Source organism: Cryptomeria japonica, chromosome 3 (assembly GCF_030272615.1).
Source record: "Cryptomeria japonica chromosome 3, Sugi_1.0, whole genome shotgun sequence".
Taxonomy (NCBI): Eukaryota; Viridiplantae; Streptophyta; class Pinopsida; order Cupressales; family Cupressaceae; genus Cryptomeria; species Cryptomeria japonica.
This window is the reverse complement of record NC_081407.1, coordinates 503,695,282-503,710,574: the sequence shown is the minus strand read 5'-3', so window position 1 is coordinate 503,710,574 and position 15,293 is coordinate 503,695,282. Positions and strand designations below refer to the sequence as shown.

The following is a 15,293-nucleotide window of genomic DNA, read 5'->3' as shown; positions in this document are numbered from 1 at the left end:
TGATTTATTTCCAATTTAGTATGCTTCTTTAATGAAAGTTAATTTTTTGTACATAAATTATCATGAAGTCAATCTCAAATACAGCAGAACAATAAGGCGAATGTTGAAATTGGCAAGTGTGATGACACATTGACTAGAAAATAATTCACAGGAAGAAAGTGCTCCACGAATTCAATGGAAATTTGTACCATAGGGGGCCAAATATATAGAATTTTGTCTCTTCCTTTCCTGGCAAATAAATATTCTAATACTTTTCTGAGTTTCTCTTGTTACTCTTCCTTTCCTTGGTTAATAAATATTCTAATACTTTTCTGAGTTTCTCTTGTTACAAGACAAATGATGGAGTGAAAAAGCTTCCTGTAAAAACTCTGTTTTGTTTAAGTCAACATTTTGGATTCTGGATAAACTCTATTTTATTCACAACAACATTTTGTATTCTGAATTAATTCTGTTTTATTTGCATCTAAATTTTGAACAAACTCATTCACATACACTCTTCCTTTCCTTGGTTAATAAATATTCTAATACTTTTCTGAGTTTCTCTTGTTACAAGACAATGATGGAGTGAAAAAGCTTCCTGTAAAAACTCTGTTTTGTTTAAATCAACATTTTGGATTCTGGATAAACTCTGTTTTATTCACATCAACATTTTGTATTCTGAATTAATTCTGTTTTATTTGCATCTAAATTTTGATCAAACTCATTCACATACACTCTGAATTTGCTTTCACCATATAGGTGCAAGGAACTGATTTATTTCCAATTTAATGAAAGTACGGTTATTTTGAAAGTTCATTTTGTGTAATAAATAAAAAAGAAAACGAAACCTGCAATCAATCTCAAATACAACAGAAAAATGCACCATATTATTCAATAAGGCATGGAATTCACAAGTGGGATGATACAGAGACCAGTAAATAAAACACAGAAAGAGTGTGCTCCTCAAAAGCAGTGATAATGGTGGTGGCCCATGGTAGTATTCATAATGGTAGCTATGCCAGTAAAGAAATATACAACAGAGAAATACACTAAATGCTACATTATTGATTATGAGCACCAACACCGTCATCCTTTGCCGGGACACTTAAGAAATACACTAAATGCTACTTGCACTTGCTGTACATTAATCAATCCACTGGGAACAACAGGAATTGCGCATTTTATATGCCCTCAATTACCGCCAAGGCTGCTTGTTTTACAGCGGTAACTTTTTGCAAAACCTGAAACGTTTATTTGGCAGGCCTCAAGAAATTGATTAATATTCTTGATATCAGTTGTACCGCAACCACATTATTATCGATTAATGTTGCTCACATTTTTGTTCATATTCATAAATCCCCGGACATGTTTAAAAAAAGGGAAACCACCACCTGTAACAAGACATCACAGTGTAATTGAATTTCAGTATATATTAGCAAGAAACAAAAGGACCATCTATCAATCAATTGATAAATAGGCATTTTGGAAGAGATACAAGGTACTGATCAATTGACACATACACATTTTCATGATAAATAGGCATTTTGGAAGAGATACAAGGTACTGATCAATTGACACATACACATTTTCATGATATACAGCAAGGGACTGATCAATGTGCATATTCATAAATCCCGGGACATACTTAAGAAAAGGGAAACCACCACTTTAACAGGACACCACAGTGGACTTGGATTTCAGTGTATATATATTAGCGAGAAACCAAAAGGACTGACTATCTACCAATCAATTGACGCATTTTGGAAGAGAAGCAAGGTACTGATTAATTGACAAAATACTCGTTTTCATCAACGAACATGCATTTTCATCATGAATAATAGACGTCCCCCTGAATGACATTTTGAATAAGTATCAATCAAATATGAAATGGTCTATTATCGTTGTTTCATTCTAGATGCCATAGTATCACTATCAATTCATAAATACACATTTCGTTGATGCTTATGATCATAGAGGAATGAGAAGGTTTACATGTACTTTCAAGAGAAGCTTCTTAGATCAATTGACAAAATACACATTTTCATGTTGAATAAAAATAGTATCGATCAAGTGAAAAATGGTTTCCGTTAGGCCTGAAAAACATTTGGTTGACAACACTCTATGTTTATCTGGTTTTAGGCATAGATTTATAAAGAAATCAATTCCAATAATTATAAATATAAAGAAATATCTTGAAAAGAGAATAAAAAGGGGCAAAACAATTCACTTATCCATGACGAAAATTGAAATACAGAAATGGCCAAGTACCCTACCCTGTACACAAAAGAGAAAGGGGACAAACTATACATAGTTTTGGCTAGGAGACAGATGATTTGTGATTCCATTAATTCATATAAGGAAAAAGGAACTAAGAATATATACCTGCAGTATTTTCATGTCCAAAGGACCAGCTTCTTCTGAGAACTGTATTTGTCCTTTTCAGAATTATATCATCCTCCTCTGCTTCGCTGTAAATTATGTTCTCTTTTCCTTCTGATTGCTGATCATTTCTTCTTGTGGAAAATTCTGCGTCTGATGCACTAACGATGTTAATTCTTTTACCTATGCCACTGAAATTAGTACTTTTTTCAAGGGGTTTAAGAGGTCGCTGTTTGGGGCAGCTAATTGAGCGACCACGATCAACAAAATGATTTTTACGTGGCATTTCATCCACACAAAGATTCACATATTTTCGATCCAAGGGTTTTCTGCAATTATCTTTGATAAAATCCATTGGCAATGTTTTCACCCAAGCAGGAGGCAGGGGAAGAACCCTTCCTGCAATTGATGCCTTGGATTCAGTGGGAGCACCCTCTTCCACAGAACATGGAAGAACCCTTCCTGCAATTGATGCCTTGGATTCAGTGGGAGCACCCTCTTCCACAGAACATGATTCAAATTTTTTATTCAGATCAACATGAGCATCATTAGGCATGGGACTAGAGTTCCTCTTCCTCCTAGAAGGTAATTTAGATATGAGAGAAGGTAAAGGCTGCACTGGCGAATGAATCCTGTGTCTTGAAAGTAGACTTATGTTGCGAGTGGTAGGAGCCGAAGGTGAATGTAATGCAATACAGCTTCTATGGAACCAAGTTGGTTTCTTTAAGGATGAGCAGTGCTTGGGACTCTTGCTTTTTGAGGGAGATAACAACTTGGAGACTTTGGAGGGATTTTTCTGATTTGCAATGGAGGGAGGAGCATTTCTAGCAGGACGAGATGCTGTAGAAGCTTGCTTAATCATCCTAGTAGGTGTCTTCATGGGTACTTTCAGCAGAGAAGAATGTTCTTTTATTTTTGGAGTATTTAAAGTGGATGAAGTACCCATTTTTCGAGGAAATGGTACATTTTCTTTTCCACTACTAGAAAACACTTTCAGTTTTGGAGTGTCAAATCCCTTCTTTGAAAGCTTTTCCAAATTATTTCGGAAATCTGAAGGCGAGGGAATGAAAGTAGGATTGGGAAAAATGATGGCCTTCACGGGCTTAGGATGTGAAATCCAGGGCTTCCGCCTGGGAGTAATCTGATCAACTTTAAGTAGAGTTTTTTGTTCCCCAATTGACCTTGCAGGAGATGTGTAACAAGAAACCAGTGCTGATGCTACAGCCTTTACATTCTTCCTATACTTATCAGCACAGTTAGAAGTACGAAAGTTCATTTGTGTTTGAACTCTTGTACCTGTCTGCGACAATTCAGCTCTTGCTCTTGCCCGTAGCTGCTGTTTCTCTGCTTTCCGATGCAGTTCTAAAGAAGATGAAGCATCTCGAGAGGACAAACTTTTCACCTTGTTCTCAGGAGTTATCATTCTAAACTTGTGGGCAACCTTGTGACCTTTCCTCTTTGAAGGCCTCTTGTCTGCACTCCCTGGCTCTAAGCCTTCCATACCATAAAAAAAACAATTATTGTTGAAGCCATCATTCTGCAAGCATGAGATCACAGATTGACATTTTGTTGGTGGAGTCAACTGTGTAGCATTAAAGCTCCAATGCTCAGTATTGCCAAGCGTGACTTGTCTATGATTGAGTTGCCTGCAATTATTTCTAGGCACTGAAGGGACCTCTTTTTTCTTCTTCCCTTCCAGCAAATTGACATCATTTAAGGCACTTTGTGGTGTTTTCGGATCCTGTATTAACTTATCAAAAATAGAATCAGAAAAAATGCTGACAATGCCCTTAGCAAAATTACTGGCTTCCAGGATTTCCCCGACAGCCTGTTGGACAAGTGCCGCCGGCAAAGACCATCTCCTCCATTCCCCTGATGCACAGTCAATACTTGGTCACTATATTCCATAATCCTCTCCACTTGACAAAAATAGATACAGTAGAAACTAGGTTGTACCCTCTATCTATGGTTTTAGTGAATCACACCACAGAGATACAGGAAGACAAGGCAAATGAAACAAGCTGCAAACATCATACCAGGGGGTATGTTGCTGTCCGTTTCAACCGAATTGAAGGGCTCGAGAGATTTCTTAGCTGTATGAATAAGGAAGAACAAAAAATTACTTTTTCTAGTTGTGAATGACAAATGATGCATAATCTGCAAATGGAATTATTCACAGCATGAATTCATTATTAAAGTCACCCTCCTACCGTGTGCTCCGTTACTTCCACCAGTAGATCTCTTTGTTGATTCCTGTGTCCTGCCAAACATCATCATCGAATTAGTCAGACAATGACAGAGTATGTTTATTTTACAAAGGGGCTAATAAAAACAACTTAAGTTGAAAGGAAACAATTCACCTTAAGGATACTCTTTTTTGCACCTGGCTTGTTCTCATATATCCTCTGGCGCTAAGGGGGCTTAAGGTCACCCATGATCGAGCTTTATGTCCTCTAACTGTCGATTGGATCTCTCGCAAGCGTGCCATTGCTCTGTCAACCTTTACATCTCAAAAATATATAGTAAACATATAGACACATTTTTATACAATACCATCATCAACAACGAAACCAAATCTGCCGCTACTGTGAATTATCAATGTGGGTTGAGTCATTAAAGTTGCATAAAACACCATCAATATAAGCTTGAATTCATACATTTGGCATATCCAAAGTGGGATTAAGCCTTGCTTTATCAAACATAAGCGTCAAAAAACTACCAGATATCCTAGCTTAAACCCAAACATCAAAAGAAGCTAGAGATGCACTATATATAGAAATAGCACATTTCGCATTCCCCACAAAATACCACAGTTATACTACCTATCTTAAACTTTGAGAAATGGACAAGCTCCGGTAGCAAAACTTCTAGATCAACTGATACACAATTATAGGAACTTATAACAAGTTTATATTACAAACAGCCGTCCATCTTGCATCATAAACCCGTGTTTACTCTCAGAATATAACACCCAAATGAAAAGCAGATTTGGCAAATTCAAATGTACCTTATGAACAGTTTGTTTGAGGAGCAGAGATTGCTCACACATTTTGTCAAACGCATGGCACGCATCTCTCGGCGGACTCTTTGCAACCATTCTCGCTCAAGAATTTAGAGGATTGTACACCAAGTCGTCCTTCACATCATTTTAGGAAATTTGTGAAATACTTGGCAGAATCAACAGTAACACTAATTCTTCCAACCCTCTCCTGCTATTTTCCTTCAACCTATCGTTTATGGTGCAGGCCGCCATCTGATTTGATTAATATACTCTCGCTGCGTCCTTCTTCTTCAATCTTCTCACGAAATTTTGCCCGAGCTATCCGGTGATGGATTGTTGAATCTTCATAATAATTTGATGTTTATAATGGCTTCCATTTTCTCCTCAGCTTCAACGGTTATATGGGAAACATAAATGCAAAAGAATGGAAAAGGTCAACATCAAACACAACGGCTATATTTTCAGGGTTCAACATCATTGAATTTTACGCGCTTCCCCTGGCATATGACGTGGACATAAGACAAAATAAGGTTGTGCTCGGAATGGAATACTATGCAATGTCATGTGTTTCATGCTTACAAACGTTGATTTTGTCTTGATGGGTGTGAAATCTATTGATGTTTTTCCATCTCTAATAATATTATTATTATTAGGAATGTGTTTTCTATTTATTTTTTCAAACGATTGGTTGCCCTCAAGTTGGGGTTGAAATTGTGGAATGATTCAAAGGAATTGTGCTTAAACAAACGATCTAAAGATGTTGAGGGGTTTTGGAATGTTGGCAAAAGTGTTTTGGTGTTTTTTTTTGGTTTTTTTAGGGGGGGGCTTTTGTATGGGATCCAATGACAAATTCAATGATGTTTTAAATTCTTTTTGAAATGAATTGAGAAATGGAATAGGCTATCATGTCTTGTTTTTTTTTTCATTTGTACAAGTCATAAAGTGATATGATTTAAAGTCACATTCCTAAAAGTCATTAGGGAAGAGGACCTAGTGTTCCAATAGTTGCAATAGCATTTATTGATTTAATGCCTAATTTTTTTGACATTATTGCATCAATAGTTGTGACTTTAAAGTTGTTATTGTTGATGGTGTCTACCCATAATTGAGTGAAATGTACTCTTTAGATCTAAAAAGCAACAAATCATGTGATGCCACATCAGTGCACCACTAAAACATTACTTAGTGCACAAGTATTGGTTTTTGAACACCTTGGTAAAAAGCACGTTGATGTGGCATCATATTTGATGATGTGGCCCTAAAACTTTAGTTGTAAGTAGAAGACTTGCCAAATAAGCTATTGTAAAATATGGGAATGATTTGAAATTTTCACATGGGATTTTGTGAAGCATGAATTTAGGATGCTCAACTACTAGGTCCTCTTCCTTAGGTGATATGATTAAAATAAGTCTTCATTCTTATATCTTAATGTGAATTTTAATTTAAGGAACAATAGATATTCATTCTTATATCTAAACGTGAGTTTTAATTTATTTAGGCACAAGGTTAGTCTAATCTATTTTATTTTATCTATGACATTTTATTAGATTATTTTTTATTATAATTTTTTGAGCTTAGTGGTTTGAATAGTAGTTTTTACTATAAAAAAGATGGCCATTTGAAATTGAATTATTCTTTATGAAGAGTGCAAGTTGAGTGATAATATTGTACTGGATAAACTTTTGGAATTTGAAGAAGCAAATCTCTACTCCCACAATGTCGATTTTAACCTTGTTCCCAAACCTTATGCGAATGTGGTCACCCATAATTATTCTTTTGAAAATTCCAAAACTTGTTGCCCCTCCATCATCGTCATCATCTAGCCCTAGTTTGGAAACTCAGCCTCCTCATATCCTGCTTGCCCTATATTTGATGTTGATCCTCTGGAGCTCAACTTATTCTTCGGTGTTGCATAGGGCATCCACTATGCTCTGACCTTGATAATGAGACTAACTAGTGTGCCACCTAATCCTCTTTGTCTCACGAAATCCTTGGCCGAAAGGAAAACATTAGGGTAACCAACAATGATTATGAGGAAATGGGAAGACCTATCAAAGCTTATCTCTAAACTTTGGTGAGGATATAAAAAAATAAATTGTAGAAAATCGAGATTTCTTTGCAGAACATGGGCTAATCTACAAATTTAGCCACAAAATTGCACCAATTGGATCACAAAAAATTGGTAGCCTACCTTGAAAGAAAATTTAGAAATTTATCCATGTGTTGGTAGTTTCTTTATTGTGATATTTGATTGTGTGGACTGAAACATTGTGCTTCGCAACTTGTGGGCATATGGGGTCAACATCTTCTTTTGATCAATTCGTAGCAGCCTACTATTTGTTGCTAAGCTTTGTCGAGATTATAAGATCGAATTCTATAAGGATATGTGTTATATCATTGATCCAAAGCATAACTAAGTTATTGCTAATCCTAAAATGGACAATGATAACTTATTCAAATTTAATGAGTTTGCTTAATCAAAGTATTCTTTGCTTACTACCATTGATTTTAATGTTTGTCATGGAAGACTTGGCCACATAAATTCTAATAATAGTGCCTTGATGCAAAAATAAAATGTGGTATATGGATCACCTAACATTTTTCCTTCTAAGATTGTATGCATAGGTTGCATAAGTGGATGCATAGGGAGCCCTTTCCTCATGGTCAATCATGGAGGGCAAATCATAAATTGCACCTTGTTCATAGTGACCTTTTGGGACCCATGGAGAATAGATCCATCCAAGGATCAAGGTATGCACTTACATTTGTTGTTGATTTTTCAAGGAGAACTTGGATATATTTCCTTCATAGTAAGGATCAAGTTCTTGATGCTTTTACTGAATTTCATATGTTTGTTGAAAGGCAATCTAGTTTTAAGATTAAAATACTTAAAACTGATAATGGTATGGAATATGTTAATAATGCATTTAATGGTTATTTGATATCTTTTGGTATCAAACATGAGCTTACTATATTCCCTATACACCTCAACAAAATGGCGTAGCAGAAAGGAAACATAGAACCATTGTTGAAATGGCTATATGTTTATTGCATGCTAAGAATATGGATTATAAATTTTGGGGTGAAGCTATGGTTTGTGCTACTTATCTCATTAATAGGACTCCTACAAAATCTTTATAGGATATAACTCTTGAAGAGGCTTGGTCTAGTAGAAAACCCAATTTGAACCATTTAAGGATTTTTGGTTCAATTGCTTATGTTCATAAACTTAAACAAAAGAGACACAAATTAGATTCTAAATCTTTTCCTTATATTTTTGCTGGATATGATGAGCATTCTAAAACATATAGAGTTGACAATCCTATCACTAACAAAGTTAAAGTTGCTAGAGATGTTTGTATTGCTGAAAATGGTGTTCATGATTGTTCTAAAGTGTAGGATAATGAATTTGTTGAAAGTAAAGTTGTGGTTGTGGAGGAAAAACCTCCTTCTCTAAACCCTACTCCTAGTGCATTTGTTTCTAAAAGTCCTACTCCTAATGATTTTTCTTCTAGTGATGATTCTATTACTTCTAAAAGGAAGCCTAAATGGTTTAAAACTTTGATTTAAGAAAGTGATGATTATTTAGCTAGAATGGATAAACTTAAGGCTAGAAGAGTGGATTATTGCAATTATGCTTTGATCTCTACTATTATGAATGCAAATGATCCTAATTCTTTTGAGCAAGCTAAAAATCAACCTCATTGGAAAAAAGCTATGCAAGAAGAATATGATACTTTGCTTGCTAATCAAACTTGGGATTTAGTTCCTTTACCTCGAGGTAAAAATCTTGTTTCTTGTAAATGGTTATATAAAACTAAATTGAATGCAAATAATGAAGTTACTAAGTTTAAAGCTAGATTAGTTGTTAGAGGTTTTTCTCAAAATGAAGGCTTAGATTATAATGAAACTTTTGCTCCCATTGCTAAAATGCCTACTATTAAACTTGTTCTTGCTTTAGCTTCTAATGTGAATTGGCCTATTCATCAAATGGATGTTAAAGTGCTTTTCTAAATGGTGATTTACATGAGGAAATTTATATGTCTCAACCTCCTAGTTTTGTTAAGAAAGGCAATGAACATTTAGTGTACAAGTTAAAGAAATCAATTAATGGTTTGAAACAAACTCCTAGAGAATTGTATTCTAAGATTAATGCATTCTTTCTTTCTCAAGGTTTCATTAGAAGCAAAAATGGTCCAAATTTATATATTAAACATAGTGAAGATGACATTGTGATTATTACTTTATATGTAGATGATTTAATTCTAACTTCAAGTTCCAATATTTTGATTTTTGAAATAAGTTTTAACTCAATCAAAAGTTTCAAATGACTGATTTAGGACTTACATTATTTTTTGGGAATGCAAATTTGGCAAACAAGTAATGTTATTTTTTTTTTTATCTCAAAGTAAATATGCTCAAGATCTTTTAGACAAGTTTAAAATGAATGATACTAATCATTTTTCTACTCCTTGTGAATTAGGAACAAAGTTAATGCTTGATAAGAAAACTCCTTTAGTTGATGCTACTTTATATAGACAACTAGTTGGAAGTTTAAATTATTTAACTCTTACTAGACCAGATATTGCTTATGTAAAGTGGAAAATTGAACCCTAGTGACTCCCCACCTAGGAGAGAGAAAGGAAGTCACTAGGATGATTTTCGCTTGGAGGAAATATAAATTCAAAAGAGGGGCTTGAATCCACTAGATCCAAATCCAAGGGAAACAAGGATGTGAATTTCAAGTGGATTGCAAGGGTTGAAGTGTGATTTGCCCTCTTTTGTAAATGAGAAAGTTGACTTGTTGACTATTTAGGAAAGAGAGACAAAATGAGTGAAATGAAGAGCTACCGGTTCTCGATCATGCTATAACTTTGGATCTAAGATATTTAGACTGATATGGATCTGCCCTGCAAATTTGGAGAAAAGTCATCGGGGCCGTGTTGAAAGTGCACATGGTCCTTCGAAAAATCCGTGAAATGAAAAGGGTTTTTTCGCCTCTGTAAATGGAGTCCAAATCTGAAAATACAGCTGCGCACCTGCAACCTACACACCAAAAAGAAGGGGAAAAGGGTTGTGGATAAGGGTTTGCCTCAGTCAAACCCCAGTTGAGGAATCAAAATTGAAAGAAAGTAACTGTAAATGCTTGAATGTAAAAAATGGAAATTTATACCTTGTAGATCTGCAATTTGTTGATGATGATTGCTTTGCTTCTTGAATGAAATCACAAGTGCTGCATGAAATGTCATGTAACAAGACAAAACCTGAACACACACATATGCTTGCAAATGAATGTTGTAATGTTGCTCCAAGGGATAAATGAAGAAGACTTGAATGCTTGAATGCTTGATGATGATAATGAAGACCTTCTACTTGAATTCATGTATTGTGTTCCAATATCCCCTGTTGTTGTCGAATAAGGGAATTGAATCTCCTTTTATACATGCCTAGAGGATTAATTTTTATCCACTAAAGGCCAACAAAGAAGAATGCAAACCCCAAAGAACAAATTATGCAAAAGGGACTGGGCAAGCCCATCTTAGGCCACCCTAAGAGGTGGGGATGACCCCTTTCCTAGGGGGACAAGGGCGCCATGCCCTTGTCCTGCCTTATCTTGGGGCTCAGACAGGGTCCTGAGAGTATCTCAAGGCTCAAACAAGAAGGGTTCATGGGGCAAGATGTAGAGAGAGATCTCAGTTTGGGAAAAAAGATACTATTGCTAAGGTGAGGGCCTCAAATATGGCTAAAATTGCTAGGGTTGCAATTTTATGATACTATATTTAGCCCCCACTTTAGTGGGAGTATGGCTTATGCCAATACTGTCGGTAAAGTAGAAGAGAGAGATGAAGATGAGAGATATAGAGAAATGCCACAAGGAGTATAAGATGTCACTAATCTTGAGGAACAAAAAGCCCTCAATCTTAGGATCTTAATTCACTCAAACATATGCTAGATCACGCAAAATAAAAAGGAACAAGACACAAATAAAACAAAGCGCAAAAGACACACGACAAAAACAAGACATAAGACGACAAACCAACTAGCCGAAGAGACCTCAACACCCAAATGTCTCAACAACTAATTGAAACACATGGACCAAAGCCACTACATAAACACAAGTGATCACATAAAAGAGAAAAGTTGACATCATCCATGAACCATCAATAGTAAACTGTGGGTTCATGAGAGGAAGAAGAGAGGACATGAATACACACCTTGGTGATCCATGAGAAGAAAGATGAACAAGAGAGAAACCATGGACATCTCATCCCTAAAACTAGGTGATCCATGGAGAGAATGACATGCAAATCTAGCCCCTAGAGTCTGTCTAGGTAATCCATGTAGGGAAGGAGAGTGAGAACAATGTTAGTTCAACCCAACCTCATGCATGTGTGTGCAAGTGAGGTTCGAAGTGCCTCATAGGAGTCTATACCCGAGTACGCTACAACCTGTGTATAATGTATAATACAAGTGTCAATAAAGGCATGACATCTCGTTCTAAGAGTCTATGCTCTGGTTTCGAGAATAATCACCCTGCCTAAGAGAAAAGTGAATCATCTCGCTCTGAGAGTATGTGCTCTGGTTCCGAGAATAACCCACTGTACAAGGAAAAAGCAGTGTTATCTCTCTCTAAGAGTCTGTGCTCTGGTTCTTAGAATGCCCCACTGTATAAGAGAAAAGTGACGACATCTTTCTCTAAGAGGCTGCCCTCTGGTTCCAAGAATGTCCCACTGTACTAGAGAAAAGTGATGACATATTTCTCTAAGAGGGTGCCCTCTCGTTCCAAGAATGTCTCACTGTACAATGCAGGAGAGAAGTATAGTACAAAGGAGCAGTGTGGGTGCCCCCCCCTTAAGATGTCAACATAGGTTGATGTTGATATCTTAAGGAAATTAGAACAAGGATACCTACCTTCATCACAAATAAGATATTCGTTATGCAACAATGTCATAAATCCAAGCAAGAGAGCGAATACTCTTCAAGCGAGGATAGGATAGTTGAAAATAGATATTGTGTTGTAAGAGTAAAGGGGATCCTTGGAGGAGAAGAGATCTTTGTTGAAAATATTTCTCCCTCCAAGGGGAGTTGTCTTAGACAAATATAACATCTTCTAGAACAAAGAAAAAGAGAGAACAAGAATGCAATCCTTCCTCCTATTCCTAGATAAAATGGATTCTTGATGAGGGATGACTCACTTTTAGCCCCAAGAATGATGGGTGAATTTATCATAAATGTACATTACCAAGTGTGAAAGAGGTTGTAGTCAAGGACTTACACCTCTTATATGAGAGAGAACCCTTGAGCAAACCACCAACAATTTTGCACAAGGAATGATATCAAGTAATATAATCACATCATTCACAAAATAGAGCAAAGTGGATCCCTAGAGAAAGAGAGAGAGAGGGATCATTGTCCCCCAAGCGAAGGGACAATGAGAAGAACTTAAACAATCTTCTAGAGATAGATTAAACATAATCAAATGCATAATGCACTTTCATGAATGCATGGAAGGAAAGACATTAGTATATGTAAAAGGCATGTCTCAAGAAGTGGTAATCTTCAAAGAGAAGAGAGAAAGAGCATCACAAATTCCCCAAGGGGGATTGCTCATAAAAACATACCATTGTAAGAAATGATAATCACATATGAAAAATGCAGCTCCTAAAGGAAACAGTGATACATGAGATAAAAAGAAGAAAAGAAGAAGTGAAAATCCTTGCCCCCCAAGTGAGGAGGACAAGGAGAAACATTACACATATTTTGATGGTGATTATTGGCAAGTGATATGCCTTCCTAGTGGAACAAATCCTCGCAAGGAAGGGGTACATACTTCTCAAGAGATCATTCTATGTTGAGGGGCATATCATACTTGCAAATAATCGAGACCATAGAAGAGGTAAGTTTTTCAAGAGAATGAAGGGAAGAGAACAAGTGCACTACTCGTTAAAGAAACTTCTCTCAAGCAAAGAGGAAAACCCAAGAACAATTATATGCTTACATAGGAATGATTCTTATGCAAGAAAAGAGATCTAATAATGTATAATGCACCAAGATAGAGATGAATATATAGAAAGAATGAAGAAAAATGAATTTCATGTTGCTGCCCCAAAGTATGTAAAGTTGAAACAACACCACCACAGATGATAAAAATCCCCCAACTAAGTTGACTATTTATGTGATAAGGGTCAGGAGAAACATGAAGAGAAAAGAAGCGCCAAGGCACTATTTTTATGTCAAGGAAGACAACTAGATCTATTGTAAGAGAAATTTGTGCAAGATCATATTGCTTTTGAACAAATTTCTTAAATGCAGAACATTTCCCTAGAGAATGTGAATATACATATGAAAAATGTAATATTCAATACCCTTCACTTTCTTAATATTCTTGTTCTTCTTTTGAGGAGGAAAGGAAATGTTCCTATCATATTTCAATTTCCAATAAGTTCTTGCAGCTAGTCTTTCAAGATGATAGATATGTTCTTGACATGAAGGGAAAGGATTGTTAGAAGAAGAAAGATTATTATCCACAACTCTAATTTTGCCACTGTCTATGCCATCTTGAATATTTTTTTGAAAATTAGGGCAATTATCAACATTATGGTCATGGGTTTGATGAAATGAATAAAAAGGACGTTTTGAAGAAGAATCATTCTTGTGGGCTCTTTTGATTTGTTGTCTTTGAAGATAATTTTTAAAAATTTGGAGCCTAAGGAATTCATCCATAGAAAGAGGAGCATCATTTCCTATGCCTTTTGTAGTAGTTTGTGTAGGGGGATTTATAGGGACACAAATTCCTTGCTCAAATTTCCCAATTCTTTGTCCTTTAAAACCTTGTTTTGTTATTATATGAAAGTCACGACTATAAGAATGTTGCAATTGACTAGATGGAGGAATAGGATCATGAATTTCTTTGAAATCTGATGTGTAAGGGGGAAGAAAAGGATTTGTAGATGAAGGAGTATCATGTGAAATGACAATCTCCTTTCCTTTATCAAGCTTATCCTTTGTGGGGGATTGGGGATGAACATCTTCATCATCTAGAAGCTCATTTTTAGTTATTTCTATGCAAGGGGAAAGGTCATGAATAAAATGCATGACATCATCCTCCCTACATATAATTTGACGTTGAAGATAGGTCTTAGGAGAATAAGGAGGATCTAAAGATGTAAGAATGTTAATGTTTTGATTTTGCCCCCCCCTGCTCAAGGGTATGTGTATGAAAAGAAGATGGATCCATGTTACTTTCTAATGCCTGCTCTTTTTTAAAGAGATATTAGTTAAAGCATTAGGTCTCATCTCATCCACACAAGATACCCTAGGAGAGGTACAAGGGTTAGGATCTCTAGGTTTAGGGTCTACAAAATCTTTGAGGTGATTAACATAGGAAATGCATTTTGTTAACAACGTTACCATAATGCAACATAAATGATACATGAAAGCTTTGAGATCTAATTGAAAAAGAAATAATTTTGAAATCCTAACAACACAATATGACCAAGTGCTATGAATGAAGAGAAGTAACATGAAATGAAAGAAATCCTTATCTGACACATGATTATAGTAAATATATGTGAAAAATAATGTAATCATATGTGAAAGAGCAAGTAAATTCAACTTATTAATTGCCATTGAAAGTCTCTTAATTAAAATCTTTAATTTGCTGGAAAAGAAAATCTAAAATTAGGACCTTTTTTTGAAAATTAATTTAAAATTTGAAAGTGGTGAAATTTGAATTTGTTTTTGACCTTAGGAGGTGTTAAAATTAATAAAGTACGCCAATTTTCTAGATTTAAGTAGAAAAATACGGTCAATTTCGTCTCTCAAAATTTCAGGAAGAAAGCTAGGGACCATGTTGAAAGTGCACACGGTCCGACCAACTTTTTTCGAAATTTTTAGGGATGATAGATATTATGATTTTATTGCAGAATCCAAA

At 35.6% G+C, this 15,293-nt stretch overlaps 1 protein-coding gene across 1 annotated transcript; it reads right to left on the bottom strand.

The window, feature by feature from the left end:
• Nucleotides 1-844: 844 nt before the first annotated feature.
• On the bottom strand, nt 845-5,830 carry LOC131067470 (uncharacterized). Its single transcript, XM_058002497.2, has 6 exons — nt 5,366-5,830; nt 4,719-4,858; nt 4,569-4,618; nt 4,395-4,451; nt 2,362-4,230; nt 845-1,370 (listed from the first exon to the last, which is right to left on the bottom strand). Exons 1-6 carry the CDS (start codon nt 5,453-5,455, stop codon nt 1,294-1,296), a joined length of 2,283 nt encoding a protein of 760 aa, XP_057858480.2. The 5' UTR covers nt 5,456-5,830; the 3' UTR covers nt 845-1,293.
• Nucleotides 5,831-15,293: the final 9,463 nt, after the last annotated feature.

Coding starts and splice junctions, on each gene's coding strand:
- LOC131067470 (XM_058002497.2), bottom strand. CDS start 5,455: ATGGTTGCAAAGAGTCCGCCGAGAGATGCGTGCCATGCGTTTGACAAA. Junction 4,619..4,718: donor CAAAAAAGAGTATCCTTAAG/GTGAATTGTTTC, acceptor GATGTTTGGCAG/GACACAGGAATCAACAAAGA. Junction 4,231..4,394: donor GGACAGCAACATACCCCCTG/GTATGATGTTTG, acceptor ACTGTGCATCAG/GGGAATGGAGGAGATGGTCT.